The 17423-nt window shown below is 48.6% G+C and overlaps 1 protein-coding gene across 1 annotated transcript in view; it reads right to left on the minus strand.

The window, feature by feature from the left end:
* The window catches only part of efhd2 (EF-hand domain family, member D2), a 29450-nt gene extending 15924 nt beyond the window's left edge, over nt 1-13526 (minus strand). Inside the window, exon 1 of the mRNA XM_080215082.1 lies at nt 13188-13526. Coding sequence (XP_080071208.1) covers nt 13188-13474 — 287 coding nt within the window. The 5' untranslated portion in view covers nt 13475-13526. The remainder of the gene's footprint in view (nt 1-13187) is intronic.
* Between the last annotated feature and the right edge of the window lie 3897 nt (nt 13527-17423).

The raw sequence follows: 17423 nt of genomic DNA on the forward strand, positions 1-17423 counted from the left end.
AGTCTGGTATTCTAGTTCTATTGTGCTAATGTGCGTTGCGAAGATCAAAGCTGAAGAACATTCACTAGGCATCCCTGCATTTTCAGGTAAAAACTTCCTCTCTGATTCCTAGAAGCAAGTCACGAGTCAGCAAAACCATAGTCAAAAAGGAAACAGTCAACTCCTTTCAGCTAAAATGCAAAACTGAGAATCTCCAAAGCTGCTTGAGTCAGCGCTACTGGAATCACCCAACTTAACAGCTGCAACGTTTCACCATCTTCCGCTCACAGACAAATCAAAGACTGATTCATACATTCCTTTAAACTTTTATTTTAGGACTCCTCAAATTTTATTGTGTGTGTGCACGTGTGTGCATGTTTTATTATTCTTCTCCTGTTTTAGTAACTAATAAACTCACTCATTCTTTAACTTAAGAAAGTCTGGTCAAATAGTCACTTTTAAAAACACAAATACACTTGGACTGGGAAAAGGCATCCACAAGGGAAGGGGTCCTTTCCAAATTAACCTCATTGTGACTAACCGAGGGAGTTGAGTGAAGAAGGGAAGCCAGTTCATTTCTCCTCATAACCAGACCCCCAGTACTGCTGAACCCCCAACCCGCTCCTCCCTTGCTCCTCTAATCAGTGAGCGGCCACTGGTTGGATGTGCTGAGACAGCCAGGGTTGGTGGAGAACGAGTGGATGAAACAGCCCAGGCTGTGGACACCGGCCTGTTAGCTGGGCTTTCAGAGCAGCTTCTTGACCTCCAGGGTTAAAATTAGCACCGTCAACAAAACAGAGACTGACTGATGTGAACAGCCCCGGCTCACGCCCAACCAAACACTGAGGTTCTGACTGTGTCTTGCTCTCACCAGGTGTTCTGGTTGGTTTCCAATTTCATTTTTAATCTGGATTGTACCTCCCACCACCACCACCACCACACACGGTGATAGCAAGTCACAGGCAGGACTGAGATTTATTTAACAACTGACCCTGGGACGGCGGGGGGTGGCGGGTAAGCACTGCTGAAAAGAGTCAAAGTTCTACTCCGAAACACTACTTGTAATCCCCATGGTTACAAGGAGATCGAAACTGGGGAGTAAATATTCAGGGGCATATGACTGTTAGTAAGGACAGGCAGGAAGGAAAGGGCGGTGGGATAGCTTTGTTAGTGCGAGATGGAATAAGGACAATAGCAAGAAAAGATCTTGGTTCAGAAGACGTAGATGGGTGGAGTAAGAAACAACAAGGGGAAAATGATGGTGGGATTAATCAATAAGCTCTTACAGCAGGTACAGTGCAGGACGGAGAGTAAATCAGGCAATAATGAGGGCATGTGAAAAGGGCAGCACATGAACCATGGGTGACTTTAATCTTCATGTGGATTGGGAAGCCATGAGGAAGAATTCAAAGTGTATTCAGGACAGTTTCCTAGAGCAACCTGGGGCGGCACAGTGGTTAGCACTGCTGCCTCATAGCGCCAGGGACCCGGGTTCAATTCCAGCCTCGGGTCACTGTCTGTGTGGAGTTTGCACATTCTCCCCGTGTCTGCGTGGGTTTCCTCCGGGTGCTCTGGTTTCCTTTCTCAGTCCAAAGATGTGCAGGTTAGATTGATTGGCCGTGCTAAATTGACCCTAGTGTCAGGGGGATTAGTGGGTAAATACGTGGGGTTACGGGAATAGGGTCTGGGTGGGATGTGGTCAGTGCAGACTCGATGGGCCAAACAGCCTCCTTCTGCACTGTAGGGTTTCAATGATTCTGTGAATATGTTGTGGATCCAACCAGGAGTCAGGCTATTTTGGATCTGGTAATGTGTAATGAGGCAGGTTTAATAAACAATCTCAGAGTAAAAGACCCCCTAGGAAATAGTGACCATAACATGGTAAAATTTAATATTCAGTTTGAAAGTCTGAAACAAGAGTGAGCAACAAGTGTGCTAAATTTAAATTAGGGTAATTACAAAGGAATGAGGGCAAAGTCGGCTGGTATGGACTGGGAAGGAGATTAGCAGAAAAGATTGTTAGTCAGCAATCAGAGATGTTTATGAAAATAGCCTCACAACAAAGGCACATCAAAGTGAGAAAGCAGGATTCTATGAAGGGGTAAATCAACCAAGGTTAACCAAGGGAGTTAAGAATATTAAACTGGAAGAAAAATCATACAACGTGACAAAGATTAGTGGTAAACCAGGATTGGGAACGTCTTAAAAACCAACAAAAGCTGACCAAAAAAGTAACAAAGAGGAAGAGGATAAGCTCAGAGGGTAACTATCAAGTAATATAAAAACAGACAGTAAGAGCTTCTTTAAAAATATAAAAAGGAAGAGAGAGACCAAAGTGAACATAGGCCCTTCGAGAATGAGACTGGGGAAATAATAATGCGGAACCAGAGTTAAATAAATATTTATGGTCGATCTTTAAGGTGGAAGACACTAATAACATTCCAAATACTAAATAATCAAGGGGCAAAAGGTGGGGGAGGGGAGAATAAATACAGTAACTATCACTAGAGAAAAAAGTACGAGGGAAACTAACAGGCTCAAGGCTGGTAAGTCCCTTCAACCTGATGGGTTGCATTCCAAGATATTAAAGGAAACAGCTAGAGATAGTGGATGCACTGGTAGTAATCTTCCAAGAATCCTTAAACATTGGCAGTTTTCCAATCCTCTGGGACCTTGCCAATGTAAATAAATAACACCCAGAAAGCTGCAGCACAGAGGGAAATGGGGATCCTTGTGCATAAATCACAAAAAGCTAACATGCAAATTCAGCAGGTTATAGGGCAGGCAAAAGTAGTGTTGACCTTTATTTCAAAGGGATAAAAATCAAAATAGTGACGCCTTGCTAAAATTTTACAAAGAACTAGTTAGACCATACTTGGAATATTGTGAACAGTTTTGGTCCCCTTATCTAAGGAAAGATGTATTGGTATTGGAAGCAGTTCAGAGAAGTTTCACTTGGTTGATTCCGGGTATGGAAGGATTTTCTAATGGGGCGAGGCGGAGCAGTTTGGATCTCATTGGAGTTTGGAAGAATGGGAGGCGATCTTATCGAGATGTATTGGATTCTCAGGGCCTTGGCAGGGAAGATGCTGAGAGGCCGTTTGTCCTTATGGGAGGGTCTAGGACCAGAGGGCATCATTTCAGAGTAAGGGAGCGTCTGTTTCATTGAGTCATACAGCACAGAAGAGACCATTCGGCCCATCAAGTCTGAACTGACATGCAAGGAACACCTAATCCCATTTACCAGCACTTGGCCCATAGCTCTGAATCTCATGATGCACCAAGTGCTCATCCAGGTACTTTTTAAAGGATGTGACGCAACCCGTCCCCCTCCCAGCCAGCGCATTCCGGACCGTCACCACCCACTGGATAAAGACGTTTTTCCTACATTCTCGTTTCCCCCCCCCCCCGCCCCACAAACCTAAGCAGGTTTAAGACAGAGGTGAGAAGGAACTTCTTCTCTCAGAAGGTAATAGATCTGTGGAATTCTTTACCACAGAGGCTGAGTCGTTAAATATGTTCAAGGCTGAGAATGGATAGATTTTCAATCGGTAAGGGAATCAAAAGTTATGGGGATAAGGCAGGAAAGTGGAGTTCAGGATTACATCAGATGAGTCATGATCTCACTGAACGGCGGAGTAAACTCGATGGGCCAAATGGCCTCCTTCTTCTCTCATCTTATGGATTTGAGACGGAGAGAGAAAAACAGGTGAACAGAGAAAGAAAAAGAGTGAGAGAAGAGGGGCAAGAACAGGAGAGTGAACGGGACAGTAAAGTTTTCGTTGAGGCCAGGATTAGGCTCCACTGTGATGCCCTTGTGGTGGAACAGCTGGCAGACTCTCACTGTGTGGGCTGACGTGGTAAGAATGGCCATGCGACTGAGGTAGCAGACTGTACTCTCAGTGTGATCCCCGTTAGAGCTGGCACGGTAGCGGGGGAGGGAGGGGGGATTGGAATCTGCTATCTTTGCTGGGCAAAGAGGTCACAAAAAAGTAACTCAGCAACTTCTCAACAACTTAACAAGTTCCTGACAAAACACCTCGACTTGCAGCAATCGCCTGGAGACCATTTTTAAGGATTCTGTTCCTCAATGGTCCCATGAACCTCCCCAGTGCCTGACGCCTAGACTGTTAATTGTTACAGAGTGGTGGAAGCACTGGCACTCCATGGATAACTAATTACTCATGTCACAGAACACTACCCTGCAGAAGAGGCCTTTCGGCCCATTGAGTCCATACTGACCATTGAAAGGCCCTGACTTGCCTACCTAATCCCACTTGCCAGCACTTGGCCCATAGCCCTGAATGTTATGGTGTGCCGAGTGCTCATCCAGGTACTTTTTAAAGGGTGTGAGGCATCCTGTCTGCACCACCCTCCCTGGCAGCGCATTCCAGACCATCACCACCCTCTGGGTAAAACTTTTTTCCTCAATTCCCCCTCCCCCCTCCTCCAAACCACCCAGCGCATGTAAAAATCTTGAAATTGCCTCCCTAACAGCACTGTGGGTGTACGTACACAGGGTCTGCAGTGGTTCAAAAGACAGCTCACGTTCTCAAAGGCAATAAGGAATGGGATATAAATGCTAGCCTAAAAAGAATTTAAAAAACCTAGAGACTGGCTAATAGCAGTGGTGGGTTTTTGGGTTGAGGGTTTTACATCTATAATGTTGTCTGATATGTTCCTTCAGCAGCTGGCTGTTCAGAGGTGAGCTGGCACGGTGGCACAATGGTTAGCACTGCTGTCTCACAGTGCCAGGGACCTAGGTTCGATTCCCGGTTTGGGACACCATCTGTGCGGAATCTGCACATTCTCCCTGTGTCTGCATGGGTTTCCTGTGGGTGCACTGGTTTCCTCCCACACTCTAAAGATGTGCAGATTAGGTGGATTGGCCATGCTAAATTGACCCTTAGTAACAAGAGGGGGACTAGCTAAGGTAAACGCTTGAGGGTATGCCCTGGGTGGGATTGTGGTTGGTGCAGACTTGATGGGCCAAATGGCCTCCTTCTGCACTGTAGGATTCTATGTTCACCGGGAGCCCCGTGCATCTCTGCTGACTGCAGCTCACACAAAGAGGTACATACGAGCCATGGATGATCCACCTCACTCTCAGAGGAGGGAACAAAACCAAAATGCCATCCCAATTTATCCTGTTTGATTTCATTACGGGGTTAAATCCTAGCCCAGGGGTAGTGAAGCTGGCCCCATATCCAGCCTCATCTCTCAGCCAATTCAAATTTAATTTGCATCAATCAAAATGCAAATGAGGTGAACGAGAATCTCAGAGTCAGCGCATTAGCGCTGGAGCGGAAACTCAAATACACATGAGGTAATACTCTCTGATACATTTCAACATCGTCACTCCCAAATCCAGCTGGGAATGGAGTCTGAGAAACTGCTATTCACCAATCCCCACTGCTTGCGACATTGCAATTAGAAGCAGCAGCAGTCCTTCAAGCCTGCTCCGCCATTCAATCAGATCTTGGCTGATCTCTCCCTGATCTCAAATCCACCTTCCCGCCTGTTCCCCATATCACTTTAACCTGTTTTTATTAGAAATATATCTATTTTCTTTTTGAAACCATTCAATGATTTAGACTCCACTGCGCTACGGGGCACTGAGTTCCATAAATTCACCACCCTCTACAAGCAGAAGTTTCCCCTCATCTTAAATCCATCGCCTCCCAACCTATACCTGTGACCTCTTGTTCTAGAAGAGGACTCTGTAGACAACTTCCCGAGCGCCAAGGTACTGCCCCTTTACTCCAATGGGTTTGATTTTGCCAAGTCTATTCTGGGGTACGTTAGCTGAAGGCCCATAAACACACCCACAACGGTAGAATTCTCGAAACCCTCTCTCTTCAGCAGAGAACTCAGTCATCTTTTCAAATACAATTTACGCAGAATCAAGGAATCCCTACAGTGCAGGAGGAGGCCATTCGGCCCATTGAGTCTGCACTGACCACAATGCCACCTAGGCCCTATCCCCATAAACACATGCATTTACCTTGCTAATCCCCCTGACACTAAGGGGTAATTTAGCATGGCCAATCCACCTAACCCGCACCTGGAAGAAACCCATGCAGACACGGGGAGAAAGTGCAAATCCCACACAGACAGTCACCCAAGCCTGGAATTGAATCTGGCTCCCCGGCGCTGAGAGGCAGCAGTGCTAACTACTGCGTCACCCCAAGTCTGTGCTGGCTTTGATTTATTACCCCCATTCCCTCCTAATGCCAATCCACCTCTACAAGCTTTCCCTACCAGGATGGACATCAGGCTGACACCTGTTTGCTGCCTCCGTTCACCAATGCCCCCACCTCACCCACCCCTCTTTAAACAACGAGGATGTAATATTTATAATCATCCCCAGATCTAGAATAAGTTCTGAGGATTACAGTCACCGCAATTTCAACCCTTTTGTCTATTGGTTACCCTGCGATGCATTCCATCGAAAGCAGGGACTTCCCGACACCAAGGACAAACAGGTTTCTAAGTACGTTGCTTTATAAAAGTCTATTTTGGTTAAGTCACAGTTAGAGTACAGGCCTGTCCACCAGATTGCAACACCCAACGCCAAAACAGGTTCACAAGCAGAACGGAAATTTCTTCGCTTCTCAAGAAAAGTGAAGAAATCTGAGGCTCCTTTGGCTAAGAAAGAGAAGACTAGGAGACGACCTGACAGAACTATGAAGTAGTTTGATAGGGTAAATGTAGAGGAGATATTGTCATTTGACGCTGGGGGAGGGGGTTAATGTACAAAAACAGGGCCATGAGAATCAGCTAGTCACCAATAAATCCAATCGGCATTTCAGGAGAAACTTCTTCTGAGGATGGCGAGAAAGTGGAATTCGCTACCACAACGAATCACAGAATCCCTACAGTGCAGAAAGAGGCCATTCAGCCCATCAAGTCTGCACCGAGGCCCTATTCCTGTAACCCCATATACTTACCCTACCAGTCTCCCTGACATTAAAGGGGCAATTTAAATTGCCCTGAGTGCCATGGGGTTACTAGGGTAAACAAGTAGGATTATGGGGCCAGGGCCTGAGTGGGATTGTAGTTGGTGCAGACATGATGGGCCAAATGGCCTCCTTCTGCACTGCAGAGATTTTGTGATTCTGTGAATTTAGCATGACCAATCCACCGAACCCGCACACCTCTGCAGTGAGGGACGAAATCCACGCAGACACGGGGAGAATATGCAATCTCCAGAAAAACAGTGACCAAAGCTGGAATTGAACCTGGGTCCCTGGCATTGTGAGGCAGCAGTGCTAACCACCGTGCTGCCCAAGGTTGAGATTAATAGCATTGATACATTTAAGGGAAAGCTGGTAACTATAAGGGGCAAAGGAGTAGAAGGAAATGCGATACGGTTCGCTAGTTGGATGGGAGGAGGCTCATGGGCAGCATGAAGACCAGATGGGCTGAATGGCCCATGCTGTGGATTTGCACACAATGCTGGAAAGCAACACTCTAAGAAGACCAAAGGTTACTTGAAACTATGGCTACACCCAGTAATCAAACAACTCATTTGCAAATATTTAACTCAGTCCTGACACACGCTCCTTTCATATCGCAGGCTTAGGGAGCTTTCTGGAGACAGGAATTCAAGGTCTGGGAATCTGATACATGTGTCAACGTGCAAAGGGATGGTGGACTGGCACTGATTGCAAAATGCAGCAAGACTGAACTGAGATCCAAAGCGCAACTCTGCTTGCTGTGGAAGAAGCTCCCACACTGGCTCAGTTGACCGGTGCTCTCTCCAGCAGACCCGGCTTTAATCCCTGCTGTGTGCGCTCCACTTTCGACCTGGTGTATTCCATCGTGGCAGCGATACTCCTGCAATCTCCATGCTGCACTTAATCGGAAAGTTACTGGCTCTTTCCCCTAGTCCACTGACATCAGAATGGAATTAAAACTCACACCTCCCAGCGCAGCCTCTTAAAATATTTATGGGATCAAGAGAAATCAGAATGCATAGCCTCTTAAAGAAAGGGGTTGATACATTCTCAAACAGCACTCACAGTTCTAGATTGGACTCCTATCTTTGTAGAGGGATGGGGCGTTCTAGTTAGTGCCCTTGTTCTAAGTCAGCCACCTCTGCTGGAAAAGCAGAAGACTGCAACAAGACAGCAGCAAACTCGGCGATGCCCTCTGTAGTCAAATATCTCACTGTTTAGAATTGCAAATGTGGATGAGAAACTGCAGAAAAGTTCCTGGAACCTGTAACCCAAGCAACAGTTGAAAAAAAAAGGGCAGAGCACAAAAAAAAGAGGAATTTTTTTTTTCAAAAGCACACAATGTTGAAAGAGAGTGTTAAATGTGAAAAAGAAACCTTCCCCAAGATCACACACACAGGGGGCTGGGTAAGAGTGGTGCGTAATGTTTCTGCCTGGCACTGAGACACACATGTAGCAAGGTGGTGGCAGGATCGAAATGTTGGCTCATTATGTGTTGACGAGGGGGGTGGGGGGAGGGTTAATCAGACTGCAAAAATACTCACTCGACACAAGTCCATTTCCCTCAGACTCGGCCTGGCCCAAGAGCAGGAAGTGGGAGTTTGAGTTCAAACTCCACAATAATCTCACACAGGCTGCCGATGTATTTAACTCTTAGTAGCTGCGCACCTGGGCGTGAGAGGGGGCCCTCACACACACTCTTGCGCGCTATTCAGCCAAAGCATACTATTCATAGAGAGGAAAAGGAGAGAGTGCAGAATCTAGTGTTACAGTCTATAGCTAGGGTGTAGAGAAAGATCAACTTAATGCAAGGTAGATCCATTCAAAAATATGACAGCAGCCGGGAAGAAGCTGTTTGAGTCGATTGGTACGTGACCTCAGACTTTTGTACCTTTTCCCCGAAGGAAGAGGAGAGGATGTCCAGGGTATGTGGGGCCCTTAATTATGCTGGCTGCTTTGCCAAGGCAGCGGGAAGTGTAGACAGAGTCGATGGGTGGGAGGCTGGTTTGCGTGATGAATTGAGCTACATTCACTTTGTAGAGTGAGAAAGAATGCACGTGTGCACGCGTACAAACCAGGCAGCGTTACAGCGCTGGGGATGGAATCCTGCAATGGTGACAGCACGGTGATGGCCATTCAGCCCGCCCCACCCATACTGGCTCTTTGGAAGAGCGACTCAGCCTATCCTCTTACACCACGCTTTCCTCATAATCCAGCGCACTCCCTCTCTTCAGATAACAATCCCATTCTCATTCAATAGCCGGGATTGAATCCACCTCAATCATTAAACATTCCCCAGTGTGTCTGTGCAGGCAGCAATGTGGAGCTGCACAAAGACAGGTTGAGGCAGCGTCTCTATCTGAGTCACAACTCGTTCTGCTCCCTGTTCCAGTGCTGTGTGAGATCTGGAGGCAGCCACTCAGTACACTGTCCAAAACTGCTCTCTCTGTATGAAACACTGAGCGATGGTGTAGCAATCAGGGAAAATAGATTAGTGAGAGAGAGAGGAATCAAAGGATACATCGATGGGGTAAATGAAGAGGAGGTAGGGGCCACAGGGCTGAATGACTCAATCTGTGTAATTATGTAACAGACTGGATAATGTGTCACGAAGAGGAAACTCTCATCCTCCCCTGAACGTGTGGAATCTGAATAATCTACAGGATCCATCTAATGCTTACACGTAGAAATACACAAACACACATACACATATGCTTGTATGTGCACAAATACACAGACATACACGTGCCGGTTCAAATATACCCATAAACACCCCTACATACACACACATAGCCCCAAACACATGTGCCTCCCTCCCATGTACCACAACATACACATATGCACACATGCATATGTGTATACCAGTTGAAACAAAACATATCCATGCGCACACACAGCCAAAACACATTGCTCACATACACATGGAGCACCCCATGTACCCCAACACACATACAAATGTGCCCTGCACACATGTACCCACCCTGCACACCTGTGCATACCCCCCACAACTCCACACCACCCCCACACACAAATACCCTCTTGTACACAGACACACTCACACTCTCCTACACATGCACACCCTCCTACACACGTGACCTCCTACACAAACAAGCACGCATGCATGTGTGCACACCCTTTTCACTGAAATCACTGGACTGCAACCAAGAGTGGAAAACAACTAATTTCCTTCCCCCCAGCCTGACGTTGAGTGTAAAATTCCCTAAAATTCACAGACGTGTTTAATGGTGAACACAACCATGAAATGCTGGTGAATCTGTCAAACATTCACTGTTGTGACTTTTACACCACTTTATTCATGACCTCCCACCACACACAGAAGACAGTCGACGCTTCATCCGTGCGGACTGGAATTCAACCGTGAAAGTCGGAATAATTCACAAATTCAACTCAGACCCAGCAATTGTGTGAAAGTAGCAGGCATCACTGGGTTAAAATGGAGAGCTTTGCGCTTGTTTCCAAGTGCCGTGTCTGTCTTACACCCATCACCCTGTGCCCACAGCTGTAGTGCAGTTGCCACGCTGTTCTCTCAGGCGCCCACCTCTCTCCTTATCCTGCAGCAACCGGCTCCAGACTCAAGAAACATCCCTTCCCCTTTGGACCACATCTCCTCTCCAATCCTAGACTTGTTCTGAAATGGTTGCCAGGATTAAAGTTTAAGTGAAATGTGAACCTCCCAACAAGTTCAGACTGCAAACTGTTCAAACCATCCAACCCTTAATACCAAGCAACAGTGGGGGAGGGGGTGTTTTGTTTATCACACAGCGCATTCAGCACATGTTTAAAGCTGTATCGGGTATGATAGATGGGAAGGGTTCCAAAGGAACAGGTTGACACATGTGTCCCTACAGGAACAGGCCTGAAGCTATTAAGCTGCCTTCTGTGCAGATACACCAGAAATAAAGCAAAACCCTCCCACCCAGCTACACAAACCTGGAACCAACTTCCCTGAGTAATTGGGGGCCGAGGAGGACAACTTTGAAGAAGATTTATTTAACAGACCAGCTGCTTTAACTCAAGCTGCAAAATAATTATGTTCTTACAACTGGGAGGAGGGGAATCTCCCGTCCTTTAAAGCTGCGCAATATTTGTGCAAAATATACATTTTAATCAGCACTTTAAACAATCTGCAGCAGTCTTAAAGCCGCTTCCTCCCTCCCAAGTTGAATCTGACATACTAAACTGTTCCCTTTATATTGTGGTTCATACTTCAGGCCCTACACAGTAAGGGAGGCATCACTATCCACTGCTAGTGATCCACATCCTGTCCCTCCACTGACTGACTATTGGGGGCAACACAGTGGCACAGTGGTTAGCACCACTGCCTCACAGCGCCAGGGACCTGGGTTCGATTCCCGGCATGGGTCACTCTCTGTGTGGAGTTTGCACATTCTCCCTGTGTCTGTGTGAGTTTCCTCCCACAGTCCAAAGATGCGCGGGTTAGGTGGATTAGCCGTGCTAAATTGTCCCTTAGTGTTGGGGAATTAGCTAGGGTAAATGCATGGGGTTATGGGAATCGGGCCTGGGTGGGCTTGCGGTCAGTGCAGACTCGATGGGCCGAATGGTCTCCTTCTGCACTGTAGGATTCTAAATACTGTCCAGACAAGGTAACACCCACACCTCTCTAAACAGAGTTTCATTATGACATGGAAAGGAGGCTGTTCAGCTCTTTGAACCCATCCACTCAGTCCCATTTCTCCTGCTTTATTCCGCACTCCGATGACCTTATCTCCCTCAAGTGCCTATCCGATTTCCTTTCATCCTCAACATTCGGATAAGATGACCGGTGTCGCAGTTTATCATCTCATTTTGAAATGACAGCAACACGGCACTCACACAGTGCTGCCCTGAACTGCCAGCCTGGGGATCACACACTCAACTCTGACCCACAACCTTCCAGATCAGAAACAGGAGCTGAGGCTGCTCCGTGTCGGAAACTCTTTCATGACCTCTGTTACTTGCAAGTTCCAGTAACAAATCTGACTTGCTTCACCCAAGAGTGACACAACTCAAGACACTCCCTCTGGGCACAGCCCGCTTACGAAAGGGCAGAATCCAGAACCACACTCTCAGTCCAAGTGATCATGGTGGGGATAAATTGGGTCAGTGATTAAAATTAAAGCTATCTACAAACACAAACTGGAATGTGGGCAGTGTGTTTCTGTGCGGCAGGACTGGAGCAGCCCCCAGAAGCAAACTGTTCTTTTCTGAAGAATGTGACGGAGCAGTAAATGAACGGCAATGTGCTGTTAATTACACGATGGAGACCTGTTCAGCACTAGGGCCCAGCAGAAGTCAGGGCTGCGCAGGTTAAAGAAGAGTTTTTCACCGATCCGCAAGCCTCCCGGTGCCCAGGAGAGGATCCTGGAGGTCCTGTGATCTGTGCCAGCTCTTTGTACAGCACCGGCTGGTTTACTAACCGGTTTCTGTGAATGAACACTAATAAACAGATTTGTGAATGATAGTGTCAGGTACAACACACTGCTCCATTCATAAATACTGCAGGTCCCAGAAGGGGGTAATATATATGAGAGCATTCCTGGGAGTGTTTACAGTGACAGGAGCTACAGATTACAGGGGAGGATACCCCACAAAATCCACATCACCTGGGGGGGGGTATAAAACCCCACCTTATAATTAATGGGAGCCAATATTTGCAGGAGGGGATCCCAGGATTCTCTATTATAGGCTGATTGTCCAAATGTAATCATGTTTAAGGATGGAGGATTCCCTGGCTCAGTGATGGGGGCAAGGGGGGAAATTCCCTGGATCAGTGGGGAGGCAGGAAGAATTGCTGGATTCCCTGGATCAGTGGCGGGGGGGGGAGATTCCATGGGTCACTGATAGAATGGGGGGAATCCCTGGGTCAGTGGAGAGGGGATTCCATGGGTCAGTGATGGGAAGGGGGAATCCCTGAGTCAGTGATGGAGGGATTGGGGGGGAATCCCTGGGTCAGTGATGGAGGGATAGGAGGTGGGGAATCCCTGGATCAGAGGGATAGGAGGGAGGGAATCCCTGGGTCAGTGATGGAGGGATGGGAGGGGGGAGTCCCTGGATCAGAGGGATAGGAGGGAGGGAATCCCTGGGTGAGTGATAGAGTGATGGGAGCGGGGAATCCCTGGATCAGAGGGATAGGAGGGGGGGAATCCCTGGATCAGTGATGGAGGGATGGGGGGGGAATCCCTGGTGTTGCCCCGCCGGCTCTCTGCCCCCCGCCCCGGGCTGACTCACCGGCGGAACATGCCCTCCATGTCTCGGATCTGCTTGCGGGAGAACTCCTTGAACTCGGTGTAGGGGTTGAAGACCCGCAGGCTGGGCTGCTGCGGCTCGCTGGAACCGTCATTGAGCTCCCCGCGGCGGAGCAGCTTGGCCGAGAGCTCACTGTCCGCCGCTGCGGTCACCGGCTTCTCCTCAGCCCCATGCTCACTGCCGGTGCCCGACACGGCCTCCACGCCCGCCGGACCATCCTCGATGTTCAGCCGCCGCTGCAGCTTCACGGCTAATTCATCCGAAGCCATCCCTGAGACAGGAGCCGCTCCGCTCGCCAACCGCCAGGAGACTGACTAAACCTGGCACCGGCAGCCCGCCCCGGACACTAGCCCCGCCCCAAACTCTATCCCCGCCCACAGCCACACCCCCAAACCCCGCCCACATCCCCGCCCTAAACCCTAACCCCGCCCCAAACTCTGCCCACAGCCCTGCCCCAAACTCTAACCTCCCTCATAGACCCGCCCCTAAACCCTGCTCATAGACCCGCCCAGAGACTGACTGAGCCCGGCACGGGGACCCGCCCCAGACACTAGCCGCGCCCCAAACCCCGCCCATAGCCCCGCCCCAAACCCGGCTTATAGCCCCACCCCAGACACTATCCCCGCCCACCGATCCTAACACCGCCCATCGGCCTGAGCCCTGCCCGGCGATCGACTGAGCCCGGCATCGGGTTGCCCCGCCCCTTATACTAGCCCCGCCCCAAACCCCAACCCCGCCCATAGTCCCGCTCCCAAAACGCAACCCCATCAAGAGCCCAGAGGCTGACTGAGCCCGGCACCGGGAGCCAATCATTTCCCAGATTATAGCCACGCCCATAACCCCACCCACTTGCCCTAAGCTCCGCCCACTGACTCTAACCCCACCCTGCCACTGGAGACTGACGGAGGCCCAGCCCCCATCGTAACTCCGCCCACATCGAAACCCCGCCCCGGGAGTAAGCCCGGGAGCAGGTCCGCCTGGGAGCGAGACCTGTGGGGTGGCGCTGTAAGTTGGCACTGCTGCCTCACAGCACCAGGGACCCGGGTTCGATTCTGGGCTCAGGTCGCTGTCTGTGTGTAATTTGTACAGTAAAAAGTCTGACTTCTTACTGTGTTTACCCCAGTCCAACGCTGGCACATCCACATCATGACTACTATCGACAGTGTATAATTTGCACATCCTTCCCGTGTCTGCGTGGGTTTTCTCCAGGTGCTGCGGTTTCCTCTCACAGATGTGCGGTTTAGGTTGATTGGCCATGCTGGATTGCCCCTTAGTGTCAGGGGGATTAGCTAGGGTAAACATCTGAGGTTACAGAGCTTGTCTACCACATAATGCCAGACCAGGATATAAACCCCCAGCACTGCCCCTGTCTCAGGCACTGCAAGCAAACACTGGGATAAAGGGCTGTTTCGAATTGTACCCCACACCCAGAAATGATTGACTATCTAACATGGTGGCAGCATAATACACATGAATAAAAACTACTCCCCTGCTACTGAGGATGAGTGGGACCATCCACTGGGGGAAGGGTGTGGGAGTGCCCCACCCTGAGGGGCAGAGCAAGCTGCCCCAGCCCCTCTCATATACTCAGTGTTGCCAATAGCCTGGTGCAATTATTGAGGGGGCAGTTTGTAGTGTTACAGTTATAGCAAGACCCAGCTTAATGCAAGGTAGGTCCATTCAGAAGTCTGATGGCAGCAGGCAAGAGCTGTTTTTGATTCAGCTGATATGTAACCTCAGACTTTTGTACCTTTTTCTCCAATGGAAGAGAGAATGTCCGGGGTGTGTGGGGTGCTTAATTATGCTGGCTGCTTTTCCGAGGCAGTGGAAAGTGTAGACAGAGTCAATGGATGTGAGGCTGGTTTGCATGATGGATTGGGCTATGTTCACGACTTTTTGTCGTTCCTTGTGGTCTTGGGCAGAACAGGAGCGAAGCTGTGATACAAACAAAAAGAATGCTTTCTATGGTGCATCTGTTAAAAGTGTTAAAAGTCATAGCAGACGTGCTAAAATTAGTCTTCTAAGAAAGTAGAGGCGTTGGTGGACTTCTTTAGCTATAGTGTCAGCATGGGGAGGCTAGGACAGGTCATGGATTATCTGGACACCTAAAAATCTAAAGCTTTTGACTCTTTCTACTCTGTCCCCATTGATGTAGACAGGGGCATGTTCTCCTTTATGCTTACTGAAAGCAATGACAGGCTCTTTTGTTTGGTTGACATTGAGGGAGAGATTATTGTTGCTGTACCAGTTCACCAGATTCTCTATCTCATTCCTGTACTCTGTCCTGTCATTGTTTGAGATCTGACTCACTACGGTGTTGTTGTCAGCAAACTTGAAAATTGAATTGGAGGGGAATTTGGCCACATAGTTATTGGTGTATAAGGATATAGTAAGGGGCTGAGGACACAGCCTTGTGGGGCACTGGTGTTGAGGATGATCATGGAGGAGGTATTATTGCCTGTTCTTACTGATTGTGGTCTGTGAGATGGGAAGTTCAGGATCCAGTCGCGGAGTTTGGAGATGTGTTTCGTGGGAATAATAATATTGAAGGCTGAGCAGTAGTCAATAAATAGGAGTCTGATAAATAGGTATCCTTGTTATCTATACTGTTACTAAGGTATCCTTGTTATTGGTGTTGTGAGACTTCTTACTGTGGAGAGAGAAACAGAGTTAACTGGTGAGGGTGAGGGCCCAACAACAGAAATCTCTGTTAACCTCGAGCATGAATTTCAAGTGTTGTCGAGCGAGGGTGTAAAATCCCACCCCACATTTCACATCCAGTGTGATTCAATAGCAGATGTTCAACTTCTGTGATCATCGATGGGGTTAAATGTGGAAGCACCCACCCTTGAGCATCACCTAGCCCAGCGTCAGTCCCTGTACAAACATTGGGAGGAGATAGACGCTGGGGAGGACTGGGGTTTGCTTTTGGGATTCTCCGGGACAAAGGTAGAAGGGACGGAGAGAAATGAGCCAGGAAGTTGGGAGTCTTGGATTTTCAGATTGGGAACAGCAGCGATCAGGATGATGATCTTAAATGCTGACCTTTCCTTTACTTGTGGGTTGGATTTGCCCAAGGCAGCCAATGCTGGGAGTCTAAAGCCATGATGTGGAGATGCCGGCATTGGACTGGGGTAAACACAGTAAGAAGTCTCACAACACCAGGTTAAAGTCCAACAGGTTTATCTGGTGCGTTTGCTACCAAAAGAACCTATTGGACTTTAACCTGGTGTTGTGAGACTTCTTACTGAGTCTAAAGCCACCCAAAACTGCAGTCAGGGACCTGAGGCTGGTCTCTTTATTTGTGTGTGCAAATGGCGATGCCTGCTTCAGAAGTGGCTAAAGGGACACTTGTTTGTCCTTAAACGGTTTGGCGGACAGTGTATCTCATTGCCTCCTAGTCTGTCATTATAGCACCTGATAAACATTGTTTAATGGTCAGACTGAACAAGAAGCTGCAGGAATTGTGATGTCCCTTGAAGAACAGCACATCCTGTCCCTCGAGACCAACAAGTAAGCCATGAATGGTCAACATGCTGCCACTGTTGGTATTGGGTGGCACAGTGGTTAGCACTGCTGCCTCACAGCGCCAGAGACCCGGGTTTGATTCCCAGCTTGGGTCACTGTCCATGCGGTGTCTGAACATTCTCCCTGTACCTGTGTAGGTTTCCTCCGGGTGCTCCAGTTTCCTCTCACAGTCCGAAGGTTAGGTGCTTTGGCCATGCTACATTCTCCCTCCGTGTATCCAAACAGGTGCTGGAGCGTGGCGACTAGGAGATTTTCACAGCAACTTCATTGCAGTGTTAACGTTAGCTTACTTGTGACACTAATAAATAAAAAAAATTATTACTTGAACAGCAGGTGGGGCATTCACTGTGCGGTAAAGCTGAAACCCTGATATGTTAGCTCTCGGTATTCCAGGGGGAGAAGGCCTGGGTAAGACACTCTGTTAGAGAGTTGGTGCAGACGCGATGGGCCAAATGGTTTCTTCTGCACGGTAGGGACTCTATGAGTCCTGCTGCTTTGTGGAGTTTGCACATTCTCCCTGTTTCTGCATGGGTTTCCTCTGGGTGCACCACTTTCCTCCCACTGTCCAAAGACGTGCAGGTTAGGTGGATTAACCATGCTAAATTGCCCCTTAGTGTCAGGGGGATTAGCAGGATAAATATGTGGGGATACGGGAATAGGGTCTGGGTGGGATTGTGGTTGGTGCAGACT

This window comes from Carcharhinus amblyrhynchos, chromosome 30 (assembly GCF_965287045.1).
Source record: "Carcharhinus amblyrhynchos chromosome 30, sCarAmb.v2.hapA, whole genome shotgun sequence".
Taxonomy (NCBI): domain Eukaryota; kingdom Metazoa; phylum Chordata; class Chondrichthyes; order Carcharhiniformes; family Carcharhinidae; genus Carcharhinus; species Carcharhinus amblyrhynchos.